Here is an 18,317-nt window from a genome sequence, read left to right on the forward strand (position 1 = left end):
TTTAATAATTTAATAATTTAATAATTTAATAATTTAATAATTTAATAATTTAATAATTTAATAATTTAATAATTTAATAATTTAATAATTTAATAATTTAATAATTTAATAATTTAATAATTTAATAATCGTAGTAAATTGGGATTGCATTTTAAAATTGCTGTGGGAAAAAGATTTTTTTCAGTTCTCAGGGATAATTTTCGGACTTCATTCACAACACCAGTGAGTTTTATTATTTTTGATCACGTTTTTATTCCATGCTCTTGATTTCTATACATTTAATATAAAGTTTTCCCATCAAATATTGGTTGCTCTCTCATCTACAGAATACATGCATTTTTCCAAAAAGAAAAATATACCAATGTAAGGATACTCATTACATTTTGTCAATGAACTTCCGATAACTTAAACTAAAAAAACGATTATTTCTCTCTCTCTTTAATAGGGTGTTCACTAGTTCACTACGTTCGTATTTCTGTTGCATTTTGGAAAAAGAATAACCTTTTTCCTTATAAAAAAGGAAAGAAATAAAAATTAACTAACAACTACAGGCAACGATTAGATTATGTTTTTTGCGTTTGGAACTTGTTTTTCTTTTGATTACGGTTTCGTTTTTTTGTTGCTTTTTTGCTTGCATTACATTTCTAGTAGTGATTATTTAAGTTAAAATAAAAAAATAATGCTACTTGTTAACTAAACATAATCCGAACAAATGTACATACATCTTCTGTTTTTTCTTCGCTAGATTACTATACTGGCTCCGGCAATGTCTCGAACTTGGACAGTTCTCGCGTTGTGTGTAATTTTTGTATTGCATCGCCCCAGCACAATTTCAGTGTATTGAATTATTTATTGTTTCAATGAGCGTATTTTAACTTTTAACCTTAAACCACAAAAATATTATTTTTTGCTTTCTCTAGTACAGTTTTGCGCTGCCAGTTTGTTTGCTTGCTTCGTGTGTCTTAGTTTCTCGCGAATAAATATAATGTGGGTAAAAACGATGAAAAAAAAAACGTCTAAATCAGTCTTGCAAATTCATTCGAAAGAACGTAACGCGTCAAAATCAAAAGGAAAACAATTAGAAAGTTGATTTTGGTAAATGTAGTTTTAACAACTCAACAAACGATTTCTCTTTCACTAATTGGTATAAAATACAGGGGGGTGCGCAATCGTGTTTTCGTTGGTCACTAAACATTTCCACATTTTTCTAAAATTTTACAAATTTACCAGTTTTGTTTTCACTTTGCTTCGACTTGAAACATTCCCATTTAACATTTTCATTGCGTTTCATTTCGTTTTTTTTTTTCTTTTTTGCTTAATCAGTCTTGGTTTCAATTACAACGACAAATAGTTTTTTTCTTCTTCAATGTTTGATTCTGTTGCTTCACAAATGTTTTTTCTTTGTTTTTCTTCGTTTTACCGTACAACTCGAATATGGCATTCCTTCGTTTTCTTCCTTTTTCAAAACTAACTTCTAGACACGTACGCTAATGCTTAACATTTCTAACAACACATTTATTACTTCTTTTTTTTTTCTTGTTGCCTTCTTGCTACTAGTTCAAGAGTTGAGATATGGCTTTGCAACTTAACAGTTTAAAACAAAGAGAAAATGTGTTTAGACAATTTTTCTTCCATAGGCACTCAGTGGTGATAACAATAGGGGAGAAGGGGGTAGTTTGAAAAAAGGGGAAAATTTTTTGCTAGATTTTTTTACACTTACTAGAAAACAGCTTTTTCAAACAATAGAATAGTCCTCTAGAATAATAGTACAGACGGTGATAGTTTTCTTTTCGCTAACATAACAAGATAGTTTTAGAGATATTTACAATCTGTTCCTACTCTCGCCGAAAAAACTAAAGTTTTAACCAAAAAAACGAACAGCTTTTCTTTTTTCAGTGTACTTTTGCCTTTTTTCTAGTACGGAATTTGATATGATTTCTTCTCTCCGTGTGGTTGTTTTTATAGTACAGATTTGAAAAAATAAAAACGAGAAAAAAAGAAAATAAAAAAGACATGCAGCCATGCAGAACAAAAAAGAACGAAAATAATTTACAAAATAAAAAAATATTACATTAAAATATTGCACCTCGGTTTTGTTCAACTGATTCGTTTGTAACTGTTTTGTAAAGTTTGTGTGATTGTTTCGTTTTCAGTCTATTGTTTTGTGATTGTTGTTTGACTTGCTTTGTTTTGCTTTCAAATTTGAGCTTGTCACGTTTTGACAGGTTGCGCGAATTTTCAACCCATCTGTCAAAACGCTCTGAAAGATGGTTGTGTGCGAGAGATTCCGTTACCGATTCGCCTACTAGATAACACTATTTACCGGATGCATAAAAGCAATCTAGCGTCTCTTAAACAAAAATAGAGTTAAACAATAATTGGTGGGATTGCTTTCAGGTCGTTTCAAGGTAACTCATGTTGCGCGGCTTTTTAGTGTGTGTATGGTAACTTAATTTCTACTACTAGTGTGTGTGTGTGGTATATGTTTTTGAGCTTTACAAATGTCTTTTGTTTGCTTGTTTGTAAACAACTTTAAATAAAACGGAACAAAATAAGTAACTTTAAGAACCTAACATACCCGTTTCACAGTAAACATTGAACAAAGAGGGGAGCTTCGAGATGTTGTTTTTTGTAGTGGTGGTGGTGTAAGGAAACACAATAGTACGAAAGAGGTTTCAGAGGACCGAGGAACTTACGACGACGGCTTACGACGACTCCATGGGAGCGGCGTTGCTGTCGGCGATGATTTCGCGCTTGATGTTGAGCGGGTTGTAGTCGTCCTTGATCTTGGGCGGGGCCGGCACGATCACGGAACCTTGCTGCGGGGGCATGGACAGAACGGAGGGGTGGTGTTGATGGCTCGAGGGCATGGGCTGCGGGGAGACCGATCCACGGTCCGAGTCCGGGCCAGCACCTCCGCGTCGGGCCATGGAGAGATCCTCGACGAGATCGTCACCGCCGCCGCTCACGTCCCGCGGATCTTCGTGATCCATCGAGTCCCGCTCGGTTCCGGAGCGATCGTACACCTCGGAGCCGTTGCTGTGGTGGTGTCGGTCACCTTCGCTCGAGTCCCGCGGGTGGTGATCGCGATCCTCCGGGGATCCCATTGCCGATCGCATGTACTTCATGAGTACGTTCGGGCTTGGGGAGCGAGCGGTGCCGTGGGTTCCCGGCGAGGTGTTGATACCGTTGACCGCTGCATGGGCTGCGGCGGCAAAGGCCATGGCGTGCAGGGCTTCACGTCCGGCGATGTCTCCACCGCGGGCCTCCAGAGCCTGCTGGAGGAAGGACGGATCGAGCAGGGCCGCCGCCGGATGGGGGATCGTCGGAGGCAGATGGTGCCCCGAGTGGTCCATCTTCATCATGCGGTTCTTGTCCTCTTCGTCACGGTGCTGCTGCATCTGGGACTGCGATGGCATGGGCTGCTCGCCTCCGAACATGTGCGACGCTCCGCTCAAACCGTACGGGAAGGGCGCCGGGCTACCGCCGGAACTGGGGCTACGCTTGATCGCTCGGTTCATCGGCCTTCCGGTGGTGATGCCCAGCTTTTTCACCTTGTCGTACAGGGTACGCGAGGGGACGCCAAACTTGCGCGAGGCCTGCAGCGCACTCATGCCCTTGCGCACGCACTCGATCGCGTTGATGATGTCCTGGCGGGTGTACTGCTTGTAGCGCTTCCACTCGGGCTTCTGCTGCTGGTGCGGGACGTACGACGCAAGGCGGGCATCGTCCGCGCTGTAGTTGAGGCGCGAGTCGAGCAGGGCATCGTCGTCGTACGACTTGTCACCGTACGGCGAGAGGGGCTCCTTGTGGTGCTGTTGAAGAGAGATCGAAGGTTTGAGGTTAGAATCGGTTTCAAAAAAGGTCATCAAGTGGGCATTACCTTGTAACCTCCACCGTTGGAGTGGTGACTGCTGGTGAGATCGGCCGGGTGGTGATGACCGCCGGCGGTGGCAGGTCCCGCTTCCGGCTTCATGCCGGGCATCGGCTGGAGCGAGAGCGGGGACGGCGAGCTTTGCGAGGAGTCGGCGGCGTTCGGTTGGGCGAGGACGTTCCTCAGGATGGGGGTGTCGCGCAGCATGGTCGTCATGGATTGGAGCTTCTTGCGCTTCAGTGGGTTCATGTCCGAGCTGGAGTCGTACACGGAGCTGAGCATGCTGTGCAGGGGTTGGTGGGGCTGGTGCAGGGTCACCGGGATCTGACCGGGTAGTGGCCATCGGAGGTTCTGCGGGGGCTGCTGGGAGGATGATGATGCGGCCGAGGAGGTTTGCGGGAGGTCATCTGGGCGGGGTTCGTTGTCGTGGGGGTAGGACTGGTGGGGTGGCGGTTGCGAGTAGGTCGACGAAGAGGAGTGATCGCGGCGTTCACGTTCTTCATGATCGCGTTCACGGTCTCTTTCCCGCTCACGTTCCCGCTCTCGCTCGATCGCCGTGGGGCTGGTGCGTGAGTACAGGCTGGTGTAGGGGGATTTGTACGTGTACGGCGGGGATGAGCTGCTACTCTGTGCGATCGAGACGTTCGTGGAGGTCGAGATCACCGGGGGTGACGACTGCTGCTGCGACTGTTCACTGACCGGCGGTTGCGACGACTTGCTGGCGTAGTTGTTGTTGCTGGCAAACTCCGTCTCGCGTTCGACCACCATCTTCTCGAAGCGACCCTTCAGGTCGGCCATGTCAAACAGGCCCTTGACCTCCAGCTGCTCGGCGATCTTCATGATGCGCGGGATCTGCGCTTGCGTTACGTTAACCTCGCCGGTGTACATGTACTCGAGCAGGGCCTGCATCTCGAAGGCCGCCACGCCCGGGAACAGGATGCTGCAGTGGTCCATCGGGACGTCCTGCAGGATCGACTGGAAGTAGGGCGAGTTCGCGGCGAGCACCACGCGGTGCGCCTTGAACTGCTTCTGCTCGTCCACCACGATCGTGCAGTCCACGTAGCACTCCATCTTGATGAGCGCGTCGAGGATCTCGACCAGGTTGGACTTGTGGTTGTTCCATCGCAGGCAGTACGTCTGCGCTTCGCTGCTGCCCATTTTGACGTTTCTGGAAAAGAAGAGATCGCGCGTTAGACTCTCAATTCAAACTGAGATCCTTTTACTCTCAATCGACAATTGCATAACTGAAGGCGAAATCATAAAAAAAAACCTTCTCGCCACTTGTTGTTTCCAGGAATTTGGCAAATGACGTCAAGCTAGAACATTCCTCCACGTGTCCATCGAAGTAGGCGAAAAACCCTCCACCTTTCAAGCAGGCGTAGGGTAATCTAGATTACGATCTGAACCGTGACGCCGCCGCCAAGTCATCGCGTGACTAATCAAGCGAGCTTTATGTGGTGCTGGTGGTGCTCCTCGAATTTTGCAAATTTTATTATTTTGCCTACTTTTGGGCGCCGCCGAAAAGAAACGGTGGAACAGGGGGAGGTTGCCTACCGGTAGGGGTAATTACGGGTGGGGATTCCCCCCAGAGGGGGAGAAACAGAAGTTTGCGGTTTGCGAATAAGGGAAAGGAACGCGTTCCCTAGTTTTGCGCGACCCAGGATGAGTGGCACAAAAGCCTGGGAGGTTAAATTATATGGTGCGATAAGTGATTTGCATAAAATCGGGGGCTATTTCGCGATTAGTGTTATTACCGTGGGCAGGCTTGACGTCACTTTGAAGACAGGAGCGAGTTTTTTGGTGGAAATTTTGAAAGTTGCTCACTTTTCGCCCCTCAAAACAAGTTAGGCCCTTTTGGTTCATCAATTAAAAGTTTATGACATACGCCCTTTTGAACCATTGTCAGTTGTTTTCCCTCTTCATTTATTAGGGTAAAGCCGCAATAAATATTGCACAACTAGCTCTTTTCTCCCACTGGTAGAAAGCGGGCAGTCCAATTAAAGTGCATTTCACAAAGGGCCTAACCTCGACGAGGGATGCACAATTTGCCCGCCCGCGAAAAGGGGCGCGGAAATGAGGGTTTCCCCTCCCTACTTTTTGCTTTTTTAGAGGTTTTATTTGCCACCAGTTGTGTTGAGTTAATTTGGGATTGTGCGTATTTCCCCTCGACCTTTTTTGGGAACTTTTTTTTAAGAGGAAAAAGAAGCCCTTTTTGACACGCGGAGTTCGAGGTTGCTGTGGCGGGGTCAAAGTACTTTCGCTTATTTTTTTTCTAAATTTTCGGGGAAAGAATGTGAAATGCATTTTGTTGTTGATTGGAAGGATCGGTTTGGCACCCCCTCTGGTGAACAATAGGGGAAAGTGCGTGCAGTTTGAGGTTATTTCTTAATTGTTAGAATTAATTAGAAAACCGGAAGTTTGCCTTTTTTCAAGGGGTAGCATAAAGTTGATTTTTTTTAAAGCATAAATGTACTGTTGCTTGTAATTAACTCAGTTTGCTGAAAAGTTCTCCACAAAAAATATTCATTTGGCCCTCTCAGAAAGAGATTTGAATGAGATACTTTGTGAAATATCGATCCAATGACAGCCAAATAAACAACGATTTGCAGGCAAAACGTCAGACGTCGCAAGATGAGCTGTTACGTTTCGCCGACGGCGCATAAAATGTTTGTAAACAATGTAAACATAAGCAAATCCAATGTTGCTGAAGAAGGTATTTCACTGCGGGAAACTTGTAAACATGTCAAAACACAGTTTGACAGTTTTTCGTTAGGAAAAAGTCCGCAGTAACTTTTCAAAAGGATGTAAACAAACAGTCTATCCATTTTGCTTTAGTGACAGTTTATGTTGAGTGTGAGCTTGTTTACATCAATGTTCAGCTTACTCGTCATCGCCAACTGACAAGTTTATCTAAACCGCAACGAAAAAAAGTGCGTGAGAACTTTTCGCCAAACATTTGCGGTTTCCAGAAATCGCACAATTTCCCATAAACAATCTTATCTCACTTTCCGATTTTTAAAACACAACTCAACTTCTCACAAAAGGAGTAGGCGTTGCAAAATCCGCTCGTTTCAAATTTCACTCAAACGTCATCCAAGTCACCTGCGCTGGTGACATCCTTTTACGTATCAAAGCAGGCCCCGAAAATTGCAGAATTCTTCCCACGATTGCTTCGATTTGCCGAAAAAGGATCAATTATGAGTCGGGACGGCCCCCTTTTCCGTAGGGTTGCTTGCCGAAAAGGAGGAAGGAGAAGGGGTTTTTATTGTGGCAAAAATAGGGTTTTTCGACCCTATCATTGACTGCATTGTGACGGGGTCCGGGGTGTCATTATGCGGATTTTTTTTTGAGAGCAGGTAAATATCTTGGTTGAGGATGACACGCCGATGAGCAGTGCATAAAAGTGCAAGATTATGCAAATTTGGGCCGGGTTTGTTGTGGGTATTTGGCTCGGGAGTGAAGTGTGCATCGGAATGTAAATTAAGTTTGCTTCTTTTTTCTGGTTTGGGATGATTCGGAAGGGTTTCTCTATTTCGATTTGATAGATGTGAGAACTTTGTATGGGAAAGTTGCGATATTTGCATGGGAATTTAAACTTCTGGATGGGTAACAAATAGTGCAGTAATGGGTTCGGCAACGGATTTCCGGATTGTCGTTTTGCATAATTTGCATATTTATGTGATATTGACGCCTTGAGGGATGCGTTTCTCAGAATATTGAAGAATATTGTTCATGTCTAGGGAAAAATCATACCTAGTTGAAACCTAAATTTCACTGCTAAAATTGATTTCTCTCGAAAAATCAATTCAAAAACCTCGAGATTTTGAAATTTAGCTGAAATCGTGAACAAATTTCACGATATCATGAAAGTTATTCATAATTTCATGAATGTTTTTCACGGACTCCTAATTTTTTATTATGCTTTCATGATTTTTTTCAAGAATTCGTGAATGAAATTCACGCTGTCATGAATTATGTTCATGAGATCGTGAATGTTTATTCATGCTGAATATTTGTTTGATCGCATAATCATGAAATGTTGGTTATTAAATCATGAACATTGTTCACGGTCACATAAATCCGTAGAAATTTTCTACCTGTTTTAACAAATTTCAGTAGAAAAGTCAGACATCTCAATAAACTACCGTCCTTTTCTACAAATCAATCTTCTCTCGAAACGGAAGTCCTCAAATTGGATCATCATTAGGCCTTACTTCCCTAATCCTCGGACCCAAATCGAAACAAAGCATCCGAAAATAAAATCTCCAAGCCAAGCCAAAAGCCAATAACGACCGAAAATCTCAAAATTCCAAAAAAATCGCCTTTGACAACTTAACTTTTGCGTTTCCCATGGCTCAGCAAAAAAAAAGGAAGCTGAGGTCCTTTTTTCCCAAGACCTCAACCATTATTCCATCCCTGCGAAGATAAAAGAGCATTTCTCTCTACCCGGGGCGTAAAGTGCAAAAATCCCCTGCTCTAATCCCTCGAAAAGTTAGTGAGCCGACCTCCTCCTACTCATCGCCACGATCATCAGCAAAAAAAAAGATCCTTTTCTTGCTCTACTTTTGGCACACTGTTCCCACACGCGAGTCCTTTCTAGTCTTTTTTTTCTGCCTGGAAAAAGGACCCTCAAATGAAAAGCGAAATTGTATAATTTTACGTTTTTTTCTTTTGTTGCGATCGGGCTTTTGTTAAAATTTGAACCTTTTTTTTTGCTGGTCTTTGCGGACGATTTGGCACATGTTCGATTGTAAATTGACATGCGAAAGTTGTGCAAGTTGATTGCGCTGGAAAAAAATGCGTTGAATTTGGGCTTGTTTGAAGGTTTGCTGAGTTTGCTGAATTTCAGCAAAATATTTTTAATCGATTTTTATAGCAAAAGTTGTTTGAATTCATAGCATTTAAAAAAATCGTTGATTTTTTTTAAATTAAGATTTGCTGAGTTTGCTGAAATTGAAAATAAGCTGTATTTCAGCAAAACATATGATTTATATGATTTTTTACAGCAAAAATTGTACTAGTTGACTGCGTCGGAACAAAATGCATTGAATTACATTGATTGAAGTTTTGCTGAGTTTGCTAAAATTCAGCAAAATAATTTTATATGAATTGAAGGTTATGCAAGTTGATTGCATTGGTAAAACATTGAATTTCGCTTCGATTGAAAGTTTGCTGAGTTTGCAGAAATTTTGCTGAAATTCAGCAAAGCAAATAATAGCAACAGCGAAAGTTGTGCCAGTTGATTGCTTTCGCCATGCCAAAATTTAGTATATTTTGAATTCATTAAGCTTTTGCTATAATTTTGCTGAATTTCCGCTAAAAGATTCAATTTGGCATTACAAGTTAAAACTCAGCAAAAACCGCCAATTTGAATTGCTGAATTCCACAACCCTCAAGTTGACTCGACATCTGCCATGAGAAACCTCGCCAGGATCAAATATCAAGCCGCGCACATCGCAGCAAGCGTGGGTGCGTCCTTTTTCCCAAAATTTTGAAAAAAAACTTTACGACCTCCTCGTGTTGTGCAATTTAACGCAGCATCCTTGGATGCATCCTCAAGCGAAGGTCCCTTTTCGGGAATTTCAGGGATAAAACGACGCACATGTGGCGAACTTCAACTCCGCGTTGAACACATGTCGATTTTGAGCGTAAAGTTCGAAAATTTAGCTTAGGGTGGTTCATCGAAAGAAACTTACCTTGTTTTGATCAGTTGAAAATCGGCAACAAATTTGAAGATTTAGTTGATTTCAGCGTTTTCGAAGCGGATGTTCATAATCACGATGGTTGCTTTGTTAAATGCACTTGATCACAACTTTTGATTTCAAGTAAGGGACCAGGGTTGAGCAATTTTAAAATTTTGATAACCTCAAACACAGCGAGTCCGAAACGATTATTGCAGAAATAGTGGATTGTTTTTTGCGATGTTGAAAATTCCAAATAAATTTAGCTGTGCGAGGGTGTTTTGTTCTTAGGGTTGTCTAGGTAATTTTGCTAGATTTTTTTTCCTTAACTTTTTTCACTTATTTTGATTTTTTTACGTTTTCACTTTTGCGATTGCATATCGTTTGTTTTTTTTCACAAATTATCGTTTTTGTTCAAAATATTTCCGCACTCTTCAGTTTTTCTCTTCGCTTTCTTCACTTTTCAACGCACTTTTTTTGCGTTGGCGGTTGCACTTCCTGTCTTTGCATGTGTGTCCGCACACACAGTTCTGTCACTTCACTCTCTCTCGCACTCCGCTCCCCGCGCCGGAACTGTGTTGAACTGCTCTTCGTCCTCACTCAACAAAATTCCGTTCGGTACTGTTTTGATAGTTTTATTTTCATCATTTTTCAGCACCACTAGCGATTGCGATGCGATGCGATACTGCACTAGTGTGGGTGAGCACCACCAACACAACGATACAGCGGTGCGTGAGTTACGCGCGCGCGACAAGTGTGCCGCACAGCAGGCTCTGCGGCTTCGCGCACTAAAGGAGCGCACAAATTGGCACCAAATCAGCACGGGATCGGCACTATATCGGGATATAGGGCAGAGTTGATTTTTTTTCGACTCCTGCGGTTGCTTGCGAATTGGGCAAGTGAAGTCCGAGGTCGTCGCGATGTTTTCAAGAACACTGGTCACTTGTGGATGCAACTTGCGAATGCACTTTCACCTTGGCAAAGTTTTGATAATTTTTTGGTTTTTGCATAACTTGGCGCAAATAGTTCGAGGTCGTCGATGTCGTGTCGCGGCGACGTTCGCGGAAGGAATGAAGCTGAAGCTGTTGACACGTGAACCGACTTTCGGGTACTGGTCCAACCGAAAAGTCGTAAACAAACCCACCGATTCGGAATCGTCGTCGTCTTCCACTTCGTGTTTTATTTTTCTTCGTTTGCTTCGTGTGTTGCATCTATGCTGCTGAGTTCCCTTCGGCGCGAGGAAGGGTCCGACCTTTTCGCCTTTGGTAAGGTTGTTCTATCACCCAGTAGGATGTCCTTGTCTAGCAGCAGTCCCTTTCCTGCGCACGCCCGAGAATATTGCAAGGTACTCACACCCATACACACGAAACTCCCAAAAAAAGGAAAGGATGCACTTTTATTGCAGGGGTAATCTGAGGCAAGGGGCGAAAGGGTGCGTGTATCGCAACGCAATCTTGCTCTCTTCGAGACCTTTATTATGTACAACATAGAGCATAAACTATGCTGAGACTCTCGTCTTGTCTATGTATTGCTAGACGAGTCGAGTTCGTGCTGCACTTTGAGTTGTTGCACTCATCTACGAGTGACTCGAATCGAAATTTTTTGGTGGTGGAGGGGATGATGCAAAATCTTGCTTATGTTACGTTGTCTAGCATAGAAGCAGCAGCATAAGTCGGGTGAGCACACCAAACCAGCATAGAAATTTCCGGGTGGAGGGGATGAGTGATTCAAGTGTGCTGCGGGATGCAGTTTGCACCACTCGCTGAGTGACTTTGGACTTTGAAATTGGAGGCGATTTGCGCGCGATGACTTGACTTCGGGTGTTGTCAAAGTGTGTGGTGCTGGTTTTGTAGATGTTGGTGATTGATAGGGAATTTAGGCCTGCTTTTTTTTGGTGAAACTGGCCAATTTACAAATTATTATTGTTCTCAAAAATTTTAATTTATGTATTAATTTACCAAAGTATTATCAATCCAAACAACTTTGCAGACAACAACTTTGTCAATCAGAAAAATCTATCTTCAGACACCGACATAAAATATATCGATGTTGTTCGGGCATCTCGGTCACAGTATCACTTCAACTTCAATCTTAGGTTTTGATAATTCCTTAGTGTTTGTAACATTTATTCCAAGTGTTTTGACATATCACTCGACATATTTGTCAACAATAAACAAGTTTCTCAATAGGGACCTTAAATCCGTGTTAACCGGAACTGGCCACTCGGACCAAAAGATTGCAACCTGATATTTCTAATATTCTTGCATTTTAGAACACTCGTTACAAGTATTTTGACATGTCGCTCGATATAATGAAAAAAAAATGTGTCTCAGTAAGGACCAGAATTCCGGATTGAACGGAGCTGGCTACTTTGTCCAAGTTGTCGCAAACTGATGTTTATACATTTTATTACAATTTATTGCACTGATAACAAGTGTTTTGATATGTCGCATGATACTATTTTTGAAAAGTATTCCAGAAGGGACCGGAATTATCGGATGTACCCAATGTGGCCGGAACCATTTAAAACAGGTTTTTATAGTCATTTGACACGTTTAAACCTTTCAATTGATTTTTTAAAATGTTTTTAATCATGCTAAATATGGATCCATTGTCCACCCAACTGTCGTTCATCTTTAGCCGTTTGGAACCTGTTCCTAGTTCCGGGATACTTGGTCATGTCATGTATGTTAGCAAGATGATGAATTTTAGTGAGGCTTACAAGTTGTGTGGCATAGTGCGTCCATCCCGGGAAATCCCGAATCCCGGGATTTTTCATATTTTGTCCCGGGAATTCCCGAAATTGAAAACATCGTCAACTGTGTGCTATCTTGTGACAACGACCATTTCGTCGCCATCGTGCTAACTTGTCGTACGTGCATTTTGGGCCAAATTGAGTTAAGAACACCATTTTGTGCAGCTCACAATGCCTCACCTTTTGACCTTCACAGATCCCCAAAATTCGATTTCAATCCTGAGAAATTCAACAAAAACCGAAAAAACTCCGTGCATTTTTGTCACTTTACATATGAAAGAAGTGTCAATCTTGTCGTGCTATCTTGTCACTCCATGAAAATTGATGCAAGTGCGACAAAAGGCCAAAGGGATTTCAGGCCAGGAAAGTCAGGATGCTTTTGTCGCACGTACAAGCTAGACTACCGTAAACATTTGTAATTATAACTCGGGACTCCAGCAACCAACTTCAACCAAACTTCGGGACAATGCACAAAATGGTCAGCCAAACAAAACGTGTTTGTTATTGTTTACTTTGCGTGCTCTCGTTTTTGTATATTCAAGGTCAAACATTAAAACGCGTTTTTCTCGGAACGTCAAAATGGCGGGTGCGACAAGATAGCACGACGACGTCGATTTAGTACTTTTCGAGTAAATCGATTTTAAAAGTTTGATGATATTTTCAAAACTATGAATGGTAGAGCCAAACTTTTTGAAGCAATCGGTTCGTATACTATCGCTTAACAAACGCTCCAAGTTTCAACTAAGTGTTAATTGTGTTAAGTGTCAACGAATTTTGAATCTTCAAAAAGCGTTGGCAAGAATGATTCTTAATTTATCAGAAAATCTTAGTGATTTTACTTGTTTCATGTGACTTAAACATATTTCGCTTCGCTAGGAGACGGTGACATTAGCGGATTGCAGACTGGATTTTGTCATGTTACGTGATGATTGTCTAAGCCCAAGTTGCCTAGGAATTGATAAATTAAATCAAGACTAGCTTTTTAAATGGGCGTAATATTTAATGTTTAGCGCTTTTAAAATGTCAGTCTTGATTTAAAAAAAATTACAAAATATTTATGAATATTTTTGAAAAGATCACGAATGTTTCATGTTTTTACATTGAAAATCGGACCATTAGTTGCTGAGATATCGACATTAGAAAATGGCGGGTTGTTTTGATGAGACTTAGCAAACTTCAATTTTCTTGTTTCTTTTCCTTAAAGCGGCTGTATCTCAGCAACCCGAGGTCCAATCTTCAATGTCTTTTAGACAATTTCATAGCAAATTTTCTGAACCTTTAAAAAAAATATGTTTAGAAATGGTCACACATAGTCACTATTTTTAAAAATCGAAAAACTTCAAATATTTAAATCAAACTTTCGGTGGCTTTATCTTGAAAACAGAGCCCTTTATCAAAAAATCTGTAATGTACTTTTTGATTGGAAATTTAATTTTACATTACAAAATTACGTCAAATTTGTTTGTGCATAAAATTTCGATTTTTTTTTCCAAAAATCACTTTTTTTTTCAAAAACTCATAACTCGGTGGCAGATTTTTAACATGTTTCTTTATGGCTCATGGGATTTGGTCCCCTAAAACATATCAAAAAATCTCGAAAATCAAAAAATACGTATTTTGGGAAATTGAGTTTTAGTGAAAAAAAAGTTGATTTAAAAAATCTGCATTTTTTTTAACGTGTACCTATTTTTTTCTCAATAGTCCTCAATAATACCTACAACTTTGTTGAAGACACCAAATTGATCAGAAAATTCAATCAAAAGGTACAGCTGTTTGAATATTTATGTACCATTTTTGTATGGACAGCAGCCAAAATTGTATGGGGACTTGTATGGGTGAACCAATGACACAAAATAGCTTATTTGGACATAGGGAAGGCCCACACGAAGTTTGAGAAAAATTTAAAAATACAAATAAAAACCATTTTTGGTTGTGGTAGAGAATTGCTCAACTAGATAGGAATCCCAGCAAGATTAAGACAAGGGAGCACAGAGCCTTTGAACTGCTGACAAAAGTTAAATTTCCTTTTAATGGTGCACATCAACCAGAACTTTTGAACCAAGAGTTTTGTTACAGTCGTTTTATTATCTTCTAAACTACGGGAACTATCAACTTTTTATTCATACCCTAAAATACTGTCTAACAATATTGTTTGACTAATTTTTACGTTCAGCTTGTTGCAGGATTGGGTCCGTAAGTTTGCCAATTTTTGAAAGTAAAAAATAACAACTTACTTGGTTGTTGTGCACCAATTTTGAGCCAAATCGGTATTGGAAGTTTGTATGGGAAAATTCGAAAAAGTGTATGAGGAAAAGCAAACATTTTGAAATTCCGCCAAAAGGTGGCTTTAAATTCAGATCAGCATCATGTGAGATTCTCATCTAAAATTTTATGACAAACAACTTTTTCGAAGGTCGTACCACGATCCGAGTTAACCCTGACGAATTATTAACGATTTGAAGAAGAGGTTTTTGTTTGAAAATATTCTTTTTCAACAACTTCAACCATAAAAAACAACCCTTAACCCTTAACCGATCTCGCTCAAAATTTTTACAGTAACTTATAATTTGTAAATTGATCGAGAACGGCTTTGTTTACAACTGCTTACGACATTTAGAAAACTAACCCGAGAAATGTATTTCAAAATACTGGACTCAGTAAACAAATGTTGTAAGGAAAAAAAAATAAAACGTAGATGTTGTTATTTAGCTGAATTGCTGAAAAAAGCACTCATCACTGATTTTTCATCGACAAATCTATTTTTTCTTTAAGGGACCATCCATAAACCACGTGGACACTTTGGGGGGGGGGGGGGGGTATGGCGATTGTCCATGATCCATACAAAAAAGTTTTTTTTTGTATGGACAATTGTCCACGAGGGGGGGGGGGGGGGTAACAGATTCACAAAAAAGTGTCCACGTGGTTTATGGATGGTCCCTAACGAGAGTAAGCAATTTCAAGAATACCTCATATCATTGAAGAGCTCTTCTTTGATGTTTTTAATTTTCGCAGCTTGAGAATAATTTTTTAAACAACAAGTAAGAGCATTTGCAGACTTATGTAGAATCAACGGTAATGCTGGTAAGCTTTTAATAACTTCTGATGAAAGCTTTTGATAATAACTTCCACTTGGCTGTTTATTGTTGTTCTTGAGATGAGTTTGCTGTATGATCATGTTAGGCTAAGATAACTAGAATCTATCTTTAAGAAAAGTACAAAACTTGAATTGTTAAGAAAAGTACAAAAGTACAAAACTTGAATTGTAATCAGTAAAAAAGCAAAAATATTTTTTAAATGTAAACTTTGGCCGTTTTAACTACAACTACATTCCATGTAAACATATTAAGTATGCTGTATATTTAGTTATGTCAGAAACTGTGTCAACACGCAATTTCAATACCAACTTGAACCACATTGAATAAAATCACAGCTCGTGCTAAAAAACGTCTTTTTGAAACTTGTTGCGTCATTTTATTATTATTTTCTATTTAAAAAAACGCTTCGAACCAGAAACTGACCAATAAACGGCAAATTCACAATACGCAACGGAGGTAAAGCACTCCATTAATTTGTAAGGAGCAGTTCTCTAGGATTTCGGTCATTCGATTTTTTTTGTATTTTTTAATCCGACTGAAACTTTTTTGGTGCCTTCGGTATGCCCAAAGAAGCCATTTTGCATCATTAGTTTGTCCATATAATTTTCCATACAAATTTGGCAGCTGTCCATACAAAAATGATGTATGAAAATTCAAAAATCTGTATCTTTTGAAGGAATTTTTTGATCGATTTGGTGTCTTCGGCAAAGTTGTAGGTATGGATACGGACTACACTAGAAAAAAATAATACACGGTAAAAAAAATTTGGTGATTTTTTTATTTAACTTTTTGTCACTAAAACTTGATTTACAAAAAAACACTATTTTTAATTTTTTTTATTTTTTGATATGTTTTAGAGGACATAAAATGCCAACTTTTCAGAAATTTCCAGGTTGTGCAAAAAATCATTGACCGAGTTATGAATTTTTTAATCAATACTGATTTTTTCAAAAAATCGAAATTTTGGTCGTAAAAATTTTTCAACTTCATTTTTCGATGTAAAATTAAATTTGCAATCAAAAAGTACTTTAGTGAAATTTTGATAAAGTGCACCGTTTTCAAGTTATAGCCATATTTAAGTGACTTTTTTGAAAATAGTCGCAGTTTTTCATTTTTTAAAATTAGTGCACATGTTTGCCCAGTTTTGAAAAAAATATTTTTGAAAAGCTGAGAAAATTCTCTATATTTTGCTTATTCGGACTTTGTTGATACGACCTTTAGTTGCTGAGATATTGCAATGCAAAGGTTTAAAAACAGGAAAATTGATGATTTCTAAGTCTCACCCAAACAACCCACCATTTTCTATCGTCAATATCTTAGCAACTAATGGTCCGATTTTCAATGTTAATATATGAAACATTTGTGAAATTTTCCGATCTTTTCGAAAAAAATATTTTCAAAATTTTCAAATCAAGACTAACATTTCAAAAAGGCCAAACATTCAATATTACGCCCTTTTAAAATGTTAGTCTTGATTTGAAAATTTTGAAAATATTTTTTTCGAAAAGATCGGAAAATTTCACAATTGTTTCATATATTAACATTGAAAATCGGACCATTAGTTGCTGAGATATTGACGATAGAAAATGGTGGGTTGTTTGGGTGAAACTTAGAAAACATCAATTTTCCTGTTTTTAAACCTTTGCATTGCAATATCTCAGCAACTAAAGGTCGTATCAACAAAGTCCGAATAAGCAAAATATAGAGAATTTTCTCAGCTTTTCAAAAATATTTTTTTCAAAACTGGGCAAACATGTGCACTAATTTTAAAAAATAAAAAACTGCGACTATTTTCAAAAAAGTCACTTAAATATGGCTATAACTTGAAAACGGTGCACTTTATCAAAATTTCACTAAAGTACTTTTTGATTGCAAATTTGATTTTACATCGAAAAATGAAGTTGAAAAATTTTACGACCAAAATTTCGATTTTTTGAAAAAATCAGTATTGATTAAAAAATTCATAACTCGGTCAATGATTTTTTGCACAACCTGGAAATTTCTGAAAAGTTGGCATTTTATGTCCTCTAAAACATATCAAAAAATAAAAAAAATTAAAAATAGTGTTTTTTTGTAAATCAAGTTTTAGTGATAGAAAGTTAAATAAAAAAATCACCAAATTTTTTTTACCGTGTATTATTTTTTTCCAGTGTAGTCCGTATCCATACCTACAACTTTGCCGAAGACACCAAATCGATCAAAAAATTCCTTCAAAAGATACAGATTTTTGAATTTTCATACATCATTTTTGTATGGACAGCTGCCAAATTTGTATGGAAAATTATATGGACAAACTAATGATGCAAAATGGCTTCTTTGGGCATACCGAAGGCACCAAAAAAGTTTCAGTCGGATTAAAAAATACAAAAATTAAAATTGAAGAAAAAAGACCGATTTCGTAGAGAATTGCTCTAAGGTTTTGGGCTGTTGTCTTTTATGTATGATTTGAAGAAAATTCAATGACGTTTCCCCGAGAATGTCATAAAAAGAAAATAATTTTATTTAAATATTTGTAGATATTTGCCTTATTATGTTAAAACTAATTTCCATTCTGAAAGAATTCCACCATCGCAAAGTCGCGTGGGGATGGCTGCATTTTTTCCATTCTAAGCCACCTCAAATGCCAACAACCCACGACTCGGCTACAACTACACAGGAGAGCTTCAAACTCCAACAAACAGAAAAAGATGCGTGCAGCATAAAACATAAAAGTATAAGCATCGCGACGTCGGAGAATTCCGCGGTCTCTCGCGAATGCTGGGCTAGAAATAGAAGAAGAACTTGCGCTGCTAGAGCGAGAGAGGGAAACAGGGACCGCCGCCAATTTGTTGTCTGAGTGAAGTTTCATCACAACATAAAACTCTCGCTGTGTGCGTGCGCGTAGTTTTATGCTGTTTATGCTGCTGCTGCGC

The 18,317-nt window shown here is 39.4% G+C and overlaps 1 protein-coding gene across 3 annotated transcripts; it reads right to left on the reverse strand.

Annotated features, from left to right (window-relative positions):
• Positions 1–233: 233 nt before the first annotated feature.
• On the reverse strand, positions 234–10,783 carry LOC120427138 (protein bric-a-brac 1). Of its 3 annotated transcripts, none has more exons than XM_039591996.2 (4): positions 9,571–10,783; positions 3,884–5,042; positions 2,697–3,815; positions 234–1,584 (listed from the first exon to the last, which is right to left on the reverse strand). In XM_039591996.2, the coding sequence occupies exons 2-3, from the start codon at positions 5,030–5,032 to the stop codon at positions 2,706–2,708; spliced, it is 2,259 nt and encodes a 752-aa protein (XP_039447930.1). In that variant the 5' UTR covers positions 5,033–5,042; positions 9,571–10,783; the 3' UTR covers positions 234–1,584; positions 2,697–2,705. The 3 variants fall into 3 exon arrangements, with proteins under 3 accessions (XP_039447930.1, XP_039447929.1, XP_039447928.1); XM_039591995.2 differs by having other exon boundaries at positions 234–1,938; XM_039591994.2 differs by lacking the exon at positions 234–1,584 and having other exon boundaries at positions 1,945–3,815.
• Positions 10,784–18,317: the final 7,534 nt, after the last annotated feature.

The sequence above is a fragment of the Culex pipiens genome, chromosome 2 (assembly GCF_016801865.2).
Source record: "Culex pipiens pallens isolate TS chromosome 2, TS_CPP_V2, whole genome shotgun sequence".
NCBI lineage: Eukaryota > Metazoa > Arthropoda > Insecta > Diptera > Culicidae > Culex > Culex pipiens.